This window comes from Nanorana parkeri, unplaced genomic scaffold, assembly GCF_000935625.1.
Source record: "Nanorana parkeri isolate BGI_ZX_2015 unplaced genomic scaffold, ASM93562v1 scaffold1078, whole genome shotgun sequence".
Classification (NCBI taxonomy): domain Eukaryota; kingdom Metazoa; phylum Chordata; class Amphibia; order Anura; family Dicroglossidae; genus Nanorana; species Nanorana parkeri.
Window position 1 is genome coordinate 522,147 of NW_017307346.1, and position 12,299 is coordinate 534,445.

Below are 12,299 nucleotides of genomic sequence, written 5' to 3' on the forward strand. Positions count from 1 at the left end.
CACCTGCTGCCAATACTGTCAAACATAGACTTATTTAGATCAGGCCTGGACACTACGCAAGTGGGAAAAAGATCATTTTCCTCCCAAAGAACAAAAACAGTTTTCTTTACACACACCTCTATCTACTGGCAAAATAAAAGTGTTTATATAATGACATATTCTTTGTTGTACTGATGTCACAGTACCTAGATTGTTTGAATATTAACTCTCTTCAGCCATACCTCTGTCTCTGGAGAGTATTATACCATAATACCAATTCCCCTCTCTTACAATAAATCTTACTTTTCTTATTGGGGGTGATTCAATAAAGAATTTGCAATACTTTTCTGAAATTTACAACATATGCATGCTTTCTTCCACTATACCTCCCACATTCCTCCTCATCTAGTGCAGAACAAATCTCCTGTGGCACACAAGGCGAGGATGCCAAAGTGCACCCCCTCATGCTGAGACGAATGGAGCTTGCACCTTCAGGGTACCTGTAGGCTACAGAAATTAGGAGATAGGGGAGACTTCTGCCCCAGTTTCCCCAACCCAGCACCCGAGACTACAGTCTTTTCTGCCTCGGTTCAGCCCTCTTCTTGCCATAAACATAAATCTTCTTTCTCATGACTTCTCTGTTCTATTACGTCTTCTCTGAAGCACTTGTGCCTTGTGCAGCCTTGATTTCTCAATACTTCCTTGGCACAAATTAGCCTGCATATTGTTTCTGTCTCATATTTCCTTTCCTCTACAGGACCATGATACTTGTCACAACACCTTTTGCCTTATGCCATCCCTATTCTATAAAGTGCTGCATCAACTGGGATAGCACAGGTAGCAAATAATATTAGGCCATTGGCTCTGTGTGATAAAAATGGAGATGCAACTGATCAAAGAATATTGGTCTCTTCTTTTCTCACACTGCATCTTGCTGCTTTTATTAACCATAGGATGTCATTATGCTATTTGAGTTTTTTGTGTGTAAATAATATAGCTGCCAATGAAGAGAAATAATGTATTTTCAGTACGCACATATTGGAAGTTTTTTAATTTATATATGTAATTTTCAATTTTTTTAAAATGCCTGCCTGCTGTAGCACATTTCTATTTTTGTGTCAAATTCAGTACCAATAAGCAGCCTGGATACATTTCTCAGCTACACAGACGCTTGCTTTTTGAATTTTACTCTTTCTCATTACTACCACTTTCCCCCTTTAGTGTTTTGTTTTATCATGTTAAGTGCATGCATGCTAAGTGATGTGTAAATTTAACACTTACAGGTATGTACAGTATTACCATTGATGCCTATGATGTCTCAGGTTTAGTTATCAGTGTCATACACTATCCAATAGTGACAAGGGTGTAAACATTTCTGGATCTACCTGCAAATAGGTTATTTTTAAGTGTTTTAGAAAATCCCATTAGTCTTTTAGAATACTAGTACAAGTGAAAAAAGGCTATATAGCAACTCTGTTAAAATAAACATAAAGATTCTGCAGAAGAGAAGACTTAAAGCAGACCTTAACCCATATCTTTAAAATAACAACAAACACACCTTTAGAAATTTTTAGTAATGGCAATCTACAAACTGATTCTTATAGATAATTGCCGGCTTTGTATTCTTTACATACCTTATTTCTCTTTTCTTTCCCAGTCATCTGACAGTGGCCATGTTAACTAAGGGCAGGTTACTAGCTCTCCCTGTATTTCCTGGCATTCTGGCACATGTGACTAGGACATGTGACCATGCACATAATCTCAGGGGAGGAAAATACTTTTCCCTGAGATCTCATTAGATTACAGATAAGATTTCCCAGCAATGCTTGCTAATGTAACCTTCCCAGGATGCAAGGCTTGGACACGATTACATAATTTGTACCAAAGTGGAACAGGAAGTAGATGAACTCTATTTGTTTGTAAAGGAAAATCAAGTTTGTTTAACTAATGACTGTAAGATGATTTTTAATCGGCATGCAGAGCTGCAAGCTGATGTGATTTTTAGTGAAAGGGGGTAAAGGTCCACTTAAAAGTATGTCTAAACCCAAAGCTTTTTTCTCTATCATCCATTGAGGGACACAGCTTGATGCTAATTAAAGAGTTACTCTATATTCAGGGTGTAACATGAACCATGGTCACATCCTCAGGCCCGCTTCCCTACATTTTATCCCTCCACCCTTACTTAAAACCCGGCATTTTTCTCCCTACAGCATCCTGGGATCTTTTTAAATCTACCCGCACAACCAAGTGATAAATATACAGATCCTTCCACAGGATCTGTGAATGGGGAAACCAGAGGTCCCACCTGGCTACCCTTTGTGGTAGACATTTATCACACCTACGTCAAGCTAAGGATCAAGAAGCAGATTGATGCCTACTATTTTGTTTCTCCAAGTCAGGTTTCACTTTTTGGGACCTACCAGTCTTCTTCTACTCCCTTGGGCTTCTGGATCTCTGTGCATTATTTGCAATTCAAAAAATGGTGCCTTATGCCTTATGCACTTCTTGGAATCGTCAACACCAGTGGCCATTTCTTATTCATCCTTTTATTTCTCTGCTGCTCATTCCTCTTTCTTTCTCAAAGTGGATGTCTCTTCTGTTATACAGGGTTATGTCTTCTTGCTTCCCTTATCACAGAAGCTTAACGTGCCCACCACCAGTTTTCCCAGTTGAATATGCTGCAAAGATGCCTAATATTCCAATTTCTGTCAGGGATCCTTTAGAAGGTTAGAAAATAACGATCTACATACATCTGCATTGCAAGATCCCTTATAGAATAAATGATTTGCAAAGTGTTAATGCATGCCTCATAGCAGGCTTCTGTGGGGTGTTTGCCAGCAGAAACTAGTAAATCTTGCTATGCAGTTGTAAAATTTGCTAACCATTGAAATCTATTTATTAATGGAGTAGAGTCTATCCACTTAGTGTAAATGCGTATTTACATTTTGCAAAGCGCTTGTTATTGAATAAGTTGAAGCTGTGCTCACTTTGAAAACCCAACCATGTGCTAGAGAAAATCTTATATTTTACATTTTTCTCATGCATGATTGGGTATTGAATGTGAGCACAGCATCACCTTTTTACACACATTACATTTGCAAAGAGAATATACACTATTCAAAGTGAATATTTACTTTGCTAGGTGAACATCCTCTACTCCTTTAGGGGTTGTTCACACTAGGTAACAATGCAATGCACCCCCCTTCACAACACACACCAGCTTGCACACATTTCACGCAGTATTACACGTGCTTGCTGTTGTGAATCAGCCCTTAGTAAGTAATCCTAATGCACCTTAGTTATCAACAGCTTAAACTGTCAGGCTGTCATGACTACCTACAAAGCAGAGAGTACTAATTTTAGTGTACTAGACTTTAATGTTTCTTATATAATTTTCCAATATATAAGAACAGGCTATTATATTATATTACACGTCTCTCCTTTCTCTAATATCACAATTCCAGCACAGTTAATCTCTGCCACACATCACCTCTCAAGCACTGCCAATGCTTTTATTTATTTATTTCAGCTCTACAATACAGTTAATCTCTCTTTTAGATCAGCGTGAATGGGGGCAGGTGAAGGGACTGTCCTGTAACATATGAAAATAGAAAACCTCCTAATATACACTATAACTATATCTTGTCTATGATGTCATGAAAATAGCTTTCTAAAGCATGTGTGAATCAACCAGCAATCCAGTTTAGTCCCAGAGATAACATCATGACCATTAAAATGTTTTACCAGCAAACAGTAAGGAGCATAAGCAAATCTTGAGAGATATAACTTCAGTTATGCAACTATCTACCTGCAGGAAAAATGTAAACAGTGCAAGGGGGCTCAATTACAGTGAATACATGGCATAAAAATCTGTATTTTTTAAGATAAGGACACTTTCACATGTCAAGCAGCATCTACAAGTAAAATTGAAAACCCGTCTACTGCCTGTATAGAAGGGCTTTGGGCGTGTAACCTCCCTCTGACCTGCATTTAACCTGATTTAGGCAGGCTTTGCATCTCCATTGATTTTTATGGAAATGCAAAACCCATTGGAAGCATATATAAGCCCATCAACACATGTCCTAGAGTGCCGCAAGTTCAGAGTAAAACATGTATGTGTAAAGGATAATTATTTATTTTGTACATATATGTGGTATAATTCCCCTAAAGGTCCATTGAACTCAACATTCTGTTTTTGATATAAATTTGATTTTACAGAACACATCAGAACACTTGGCCCCAGTAATGGGACCTGTTAATAAAAGCTCTAATATCTCTAGAGCTTAACAGAGTATTCAGTGGGAAGAACATAACTATTATTTTGTTGGTGATAGTAGGATTACAGGGTTCTCAGGTCAGGCCATTAACCGGTCTTAGTCAAGCAAAAGTTGTTGGATGCATTTGCAATGATTCAGTGAAATGTGAAAACTCGGCTCACATGCAAATTGCCTGCAAGCACCATTTTGTCTGATGACAGGCCAACTTCTTCATTATCTTTATGATTATTATTATTAGGGAATGGGGAAATATTAATGGAGGAAGAGGAAGCTTAAAATCTTGCTAGTCAGATCTGTATAGCAGCGATAGAGCAGTGAAAACATGGTCTTGTTGCTATCATTGCTTTTTGAATATAATTGTGGTATGTTTAGCAAAAATGAGGGGGTAATGACAAAGGCAGGGTGGAAAGCTTGTTAATTTCCATTAATGTTTTGAGGTGTTGAAGGTTGCTCACATTCAATCCATAAAACTGCTATATATTAATCCCTTTTTTGATACTTTTTAAAAAAAATGCATTTGACAAAATAAATACATTTTCCTATAGGATACCCGGAGCCAGAGGTTACGTGGTACAAAGATGATGAAGAACTGGACAGATATTGTGGTTTGCCAAAATATGAAATATTCCGTAATGGAAAACGGCATACATTACAAATTTACAAGTGAGTGTTTAATGTGATTTTATAGACTTAGATTTAATTTCCATGCATTGCTTAGTTCTAATCATAGCAAATCTATGCTTTAGGTGCAGTGAAGAAGATGCAGCAATTTATCAAGCATCCGCCAGGAATAACAAGGGCATAGTTTCCTGTTCAGGAGTGCTAGAAGTTGGAACAATGAGTGAATACAAAATCCACCAAAGATGGTTTGCAAAACTCAAGAGAAAAGCTGAAGCCAAAATGCGTGAGATTGAGCAAAGTAGGAGGAGAGTCAAGGAGAACTTTGAGGAAGGTGAAAGACTAAGAGCTTTGAGTCCTGAAAGGATTCAGAGAAAGCGGAGGTTCTCATCTGAAAAGAAAGAAGATGCCTTAGCTTCATCAGAAGATAAAGAGGAATTAATCAAGGTCCATATTCCTGATCCAAACTCAAGGCTTCAAGGGGAAATTCCAAAGACAGTGGAGCAGCCTCAAAATGTAGTCAATGGCTTTGCTGAAATGGACACTAAACCAAAGGAAGAGGTAACCACCAATGGCTATTCTCTACCTGAAAATATTGAAGAAAATGGGAAAGAATTTCTTGCTTATGTCTACGAAACAGTAGAAGTTATAACAAAAAAGCAAGCCTCAAAAGAGTCCTATGCAAGAAAGAAGAAAAAAGAAGACGAACCTTTACAAATACCAGATTCCAAGAAAGAGGAAGCAGTACAAGGAAGCCCAAATCAAGTGGAAGGCATAAGTTCTGCTACAAGAAGGTCTCGATTTGGTAGAGATACTCCTAAATCTCCAGTGCAAGAAAAAATGGAGGTGGAAATATCTCCTGTGACAACAAACAAAAGGTTTGCAGCTTCCACTGCCCCTAATAAAACTGGAAAATCTGTAGTAGCAAAAGATACCATGAAACTAAAAGATGGTCTTGTGTGCCATAGCAGAGCAGATGAATCTTCCATTCCAAAACCAGTTAATTTGCAAACTGAGGGGGATATCATGTTTTCCCTAAAAGATATGTATTTTGATGATTTAACACAACATACAAATGAAGAAAAGAGTCCAACGACATTCTTAAAAGACCAGAAAACAAAGGGAGATATGCAAACTCCTAGTGTAACTCATGCAAAACCATCAATTGAAGGACAGAACAAAGAAATGCCAAAAGCTGCCCCAAGACGTTCAAAAGAACAAAGAGAATTGTCTGCTGGACGCAGAACGTCACCAAAACCAAGTAAAAAGTCTGAAACTCCCGCACCTGGACGAGTCTCAAACATATGTCAGACATTGCCAGAGGTTAAGCTAAAATCGGAACTGCCAAAGCTACCTGCTGTAGAAAGAAACAGTGATTCTTCTGTCTCAGTCCCAGTAAGTTATTTCACTGAGCAAAAAGTAAAGGAAATAAAGTCAACGGACCAGGTTTATCCAGTAAAGGTACCTGATAAGGTTTCCTCTGATGTAGCATCAGCACATGGTAACAAAAGTATATCTACAAACATAGAGGAAGTTGGGAGAAAACCACATGAAGAGCAACCATTGGAAAACAACAGAATGTCCACAGACAATTCCAATGAAGTAAGTTTATTAATTGTTTACTTGTCTCATACGAAAATGTTTTCCATCTTGACTAAGATGCTTCTGAAGGAACCTAATTATAGCCAAGACACTCATATATGTTTGGAAAAAGAAATATAGCCAATATCTTTACTATGTTCCAGACAACGCTGTTCCAAGCCTCTTCTTCCTCTTTTGTCACAGCTCTCACAAAAAGTCTGAAAGTATTCATATCACATGGTACACTGATGTACATGTGATGTAAGATAGATTACTTATAACATGCAACTCTTTGCAAATATTACAAGGATTTCCTTATTGATCGTGGTGTTGTGCAAGTCAATTACGTAACTATAAAATAATTATGAGGACAGACATTGAAAAATTCTGCTTTTTCATGCAGTGTGTTTTATGTTCACATTATGCATTTGCTGGTGCAAGATTTTTTTTTCTTAAAGCGACCTTCAAGTGTAAAAAAAAGACATCAAAACCTTTCCAGCAGGCAGTTTGTTAAATCTCTCTTACGCCCCTTTCACATGGCCGCTCCGATCGGAATTGCCTGTCAGTTTTTCAGGCAAACTCGATCAGATGCCCAATGCAAGTCTATGGCCCTCTGGCCGGGTCTGGAAAAACAGACAGATCAGAGATCCATTTTGCAGGACTGGATTGTGCCGGATGGGGGGTAATCATGTGTCCGTTTACATCCGATTCCCCGTAGACATACATGGGGTTCGGTAATTGCAGTTTTTTCCTCCATTGCAAGATGGAGGAAAAAACTGTACAGACACGGATGTCACAGCGTTGACATCCGCTCCGCACTGCCCTGATCAGAAGAGGATCCATGCACGGATCCTCTCCTGATCAGCCCATTGGACAAGGGCCTTAAACAGCTACAAGTGCTGCTGGTATCCAACACCCCTAGCTGTGTTGCATGCCTGGTCCCCTGCTAATCATTGTGATTCTCAAACCAACTGCAATGCCACTACAAGACATAGTAGTGACATTTTTGCTGGTAGTAGGAATCACAATACTCAGCAGGGGACCAGGTATGTGACACATCCAGAAGTGTTGGATACCAGCAGCGCCTATAGCTCACCAGGAAAGTGAAGATTTACCGCATTGAAGACAGGGTCGATTAGTGAGGTAGTGAAACAGTTTGTAGTGAAACCTTGTATTGATAGCATTCAGTACGTGAACCTTTTTTTCATATCTTTCTCTCCTTATTATTGTTGTTTTTACTATTATTGAATGCTGTGAAGTCGATGGAGACTCCCGGCGACCGCACAGATAGTGGTTTTTTTTTTAGAATGATCTGTCTTCTGTTTGGGTTATAAGTAGAGATGCACTGAAATAAAATATTTAAAACCAAAAATAAAAAATGTCAGTCCGAAACTGAAATTGTTTTAATTTCTAGTCTTTTTAATTTCTTTTTAATATTTTATTTTTATTTATTGATTTATTTTTATTAAATATTTTTATTCTTTTCTCTACTGTTGGGGGCTTTGGGGGAAATATTAGGGGTATAAACAGACCCCTGATATTTCCCTTTTAAAATAGAAAAAGAGATTGAGGACATAGAGCCCTTAATCTCTTTTTGTGCATCCCTTGTTCATTCATACAGTAACTTGTGGAGATAGTATGTTTACCATGTCCACAATCATGAATGAACAGGAAGTAATGTAGATCACTTCCCATTCCTTCATAATTGGGGACACAGTAAACATACTATGTCCTCAAATATTTACAAACACTCAGAGATCACTGATTGCTGACTGCTTGTACCCGCTTTCTTTCCTGACTCGCTGTAACAGGAGGCTGAGCGAATGGTGCGGGAGGAGAGCTCCATCTCCTCTGACAGCTGACTTCTCCCCCACACCGCTGCCTGGCCTCCTGTAACAGCTGACAGCTCTCTCCTCCCCCATGCCGCTGCTCTCCTTATCTGTCACAGGAGGCTGAGTGGTGCGGGAGGAAACACGCCAGCCGTTCACAGCGCTCTCCTCCCCTGCATCACTCGGCCTTCTGTGACAGTTTCTCTCCTCCCCGCTGGATGCTGCGCTGTGTCAGAGCGGCCGTCCTCTACCCCTTTTCCTGTCAATTTGTTCAAACATACCTGTCTTTTTTATTGCGCTGTTTTTTTCTCATAAGATATGTCCACAAAAGTCAGCTTCAGGTTAGTCATCTGAGCGCCTAATGAAAGTTTGGCCCTGATTTATTGAAGGAGCCATTTGTTTTCCTTGCTGTTCATGGTGCATGGCCAACACCAAGGTTCAAAGGCATCGATACTTTTCCTGTCTTGCTTCTCTATTGTTCAGAATTCACATTCATAGAGAGCAGCAGAAAATATCAAGTTCTGGACAATTCTGACTTTTGTACTAATAGACACAGCAGTACTTTTAAAGAAAAGGTTTTTTTTTTAGCTCTTCCATAAGGGCCATGATTGATCCAAGAAGGCAGAAGTCTGTCTACTATTTCTGTGTCCTCACCATCAACCATGTTCCTGTTGTCATAACTATAGCCTTAGTTTTGATACTTAGCTGTCCCATCTTTTATCTCTGTTCTTTAACTTTCTTAATCGGGCTCTTGATGCCCTTTATATTTTCAGCTATGAGCATTGTGTCATCATCATATCGAAGATTGTTGATTTTTCTTTTATCAATTTGGAAACCTTCTTTTTTTTTGTTTAATATATTTTTATTTCACTTTATTTTCATACATTTTACATATTCCATTATATAAATGTATTAATATAATACATTTAAAAAAAACCTCAAGCATATATATCTTACCCCCTCTCTCATTCATTCTCCCCTAATTACCTCCCAGTTCCCCTCATTCATTCCTTCTTTCAAAACTTCCTTTGGAGGAGTAGGAGGAAGGGCATCTTACCCCTGTGTTGTTAAACCTCTATCCTCTCCTCCGTGTTCTCAAAACCCCCCCTCCCCTTATCCTATATTCTCTCCCTAGTTCTCTTATGTCTAACCGATCATATACAACCCCCCCTCCCCAATTTGGAAAACCTTGATCATCTTCCTCCAGCCCTGTTTTCTGCCAAAAAAACGTCAAGCAAAAGTGACAGTGACAAAGGATTTTGCAATCTAAAACACTGTTTACAAAAATCACTTTTTATTCCCAATGTTTTAAATCTTTTATTTAATGTTGCTGCAACTGCCAGCAGTGTTATAGTTTATCCCAACCCATGCCATCATATTGTTTGCTGGGCAGCTATTGAAATGTTGAGGAAAATAAGAATAAATAAAGGTATATGAAAGCAAAAAAAATCACCTCATACACCATATTATCAATATCTATATTAGCTGTCTGTGAGAGTAAACTGCAAAATGGTTTTTCAGATAATTGAAGGGCAGAATAGGCTTTAGCCTTTACAGAGATTTTAGCCCTAGCATCTCGTGGGTGGTATAAATACATATGGCATTGGCATCTCATGGGTGGTATACTGTATATATTTCAGTTTTGCAATTGACCCATTGTTCCAATCAGCATTTTAATATTGGCTATATATTTATTACAGGTATTTATATAGCACCAACAATTTACGCAGCACTTTGCATACTGCACATTCACATCAGTCCCTTCCCTCAAGGAGAGAACATGCAAACTCCTTGTAGACAGTGTCAAGACTGGTATTTGACAGGGGGATCCACAGTGCTGCAAGGCAGAAGTGCTAACCACTTAGCTGCTGTGCTGTATATACAGTATATCACAGAAGTGAGTACACCCCTCACATTTTTGTAAATATTTTATTTTATAATTTCATGTGATGACACTGAAGACACTTTGACACTTTGCTACAATATAAAGTAGTGAGTGTACAGCTTGTATATCATTGTACATTTGCTGTCCCCTCAAAATAACTCAACACACAGCCATTAATGTCTAAACCGCTGGCAACAAAAGTGAGTACATTTTCACTTAGGGGTGTACTCACTTTTGTTGCCAGCGGTTTAGACATTAATGGCTGTGTGTTGAGTTATTTTGAGGGGACAGCAAATGTACACTGATATAGAAGCTGTACACTCACTACTTTACATTGTAGCAAAGTGTCATTTCTTCTGTGTCGTCACATGAAATGATATCATAAAATATGTACAAAAATGTGAGGGGTGTATACTCACTTCTGTGAGATACTGTATATATGTGTGTGTGTATATATCTGTCCTTTACACTTTTTATCCTTTGTTACTTCTCATTCCTGCTGCTCTCATGCAGCCTCTTCTCACTTCTTGTCTACATGTATGCACTTCCGTGATGGATGCATGTTATTTCTCAGGGCGGTTCCCTGATGGTAACAATAGTGTAACATACCCGTGCAATGTGAATTGGCACAGTCGTTTGTAGTCTCCATTGGGAGAGCATGTGACAGGGTGACAACACAATACTGATACAGGGACAGAGCGTTGTCACCCTATATCAGGGGTAGCCAAACTCTGGCCCTCCAGCTGTGGTGAAACTACAAATCCCATGATGCATCTCTCTCCGGGAGTCATGTCTGTGGCTGTTAGAATCCTGCAATGCCTCATGGGATTTGTAGTTCCACCACAGCTGGAGGGCCGGAGTTTGGCTACCCCTGCCCTCTATCAAGAAGTCTGAACAAGGACCTTCATGGCAGGATCGCCAGGTATTATGTTGATAAGAACTGCAGATTTTAAATGATTGGAAGTTACTTTCGTAAATCTAATACGTAGACTTTCATTTTATTAGGAGGGGTCAATATTTAGGAAAGCATCCTCTGGTTAATCGATACATATTTACATTATACAGTATATCTAGTATAAAAACACATTTAGATTTTATTGACCAACAAAGCTTTGCATTGGCTAAAAATTAAAAAAAAAAACATAATAAAAAAACTATAAAAACAAAATAAAAATAAACCTGAAGCATACACATATCCCATGTTTTGCCTGTTTACAAATGCTTCAATTACAGAAAAATACATGTTGATTTGCTAGAAATCCAATGAACTTGTAACTTTCTGTCAACAAGTCCTTTGTTGCATTAAAATCTCATGCAGTGTTATCAGCCCAACCCAGTTATCTTATGGAGACTACAGAACATCTACCCCTAAATGGGAGAATGGGAGGGAAGGGGGGTTCTACGTTGTCCTAACATAGATCATGTCCTAGGATGAAAAAGCTGCCCCTCTATTGATATTGCGCAGAAAGTGTGTTATTGGCAGGATCAGCACTATTTAGCAGATGGAAATATTTTACACTCTCATTCCTGGTCACTGATATCACTTCAAAGTGTTCCGAGATGTATCCGGTGGCCTCTAAAACACCACGAGATGAAAAGGAGTTTGTATAAAAGCACCAAGAGGAATATAACATGGATTTTTTCCTTCCTGGGGCAGATAAATTACAATAATACCTCAACACAACATAATAGAATATGCATATGATGTATCCATATTTTTCATGCCATTCAACAGTTTCCAGGCTTTATTGCTTAACAAAGTTTAATTTTAGTAATATTTTACTCATTGTAAACGTCCAGCTTCTTTGTCAGCCAGATGTTCAGTCCAGACAGCCAGTCAAAATATGGTTTTTGTTTTACATATTTTACTGCCTGCTTTAGGCATCTTGGGTTGTTCCATCTAGTCATTATGTCTCTTGACCTCAAAACCTTCAAATGCCAGTCTATACCTCAGCAGTGGCGTAACACCTGGGGGGGCAGCAGGGGCGCGGGCCACGGGCGAAAAGTGAAGGGGGGGCGCCGGCCGAAAATGGCACTTTCGGCTACATGCCGAAAGTGAAATTTTCCTGCCGTTTTGTCAGCGCGGACATGATTCTTTTCATCCCCGCTGGGACACAGAGCAGTGCCCAG

General features: G+C 38.9%; 1 protein-coding gene across 1 annotated transcript in view; it reads left to right on the plus strand.

Moving 5' to 3' along the window:
- ALPK3 (alpha kinase 3) overlaps window positions 1-12,299 on the plus strand; it is a 54,747-nt gene that overhangs the window by 16,724 nt on the left and 25,724 nt on the right. The window contains exons 4-5 of the mRNA XM_018567634.1: window positions 4,802-4,919; window positions 5,003-6,476. Of these exons, the coding sequence (XP_018423136.1) occupies window positions 4,802-4,919; window positions 5,003-6,476 (1,592 nt within the window). The remainder of the gene's footprint in view (window positions 1-4,801; window positions 4,920-5,002; window positions 6,477-12,299) is intronic.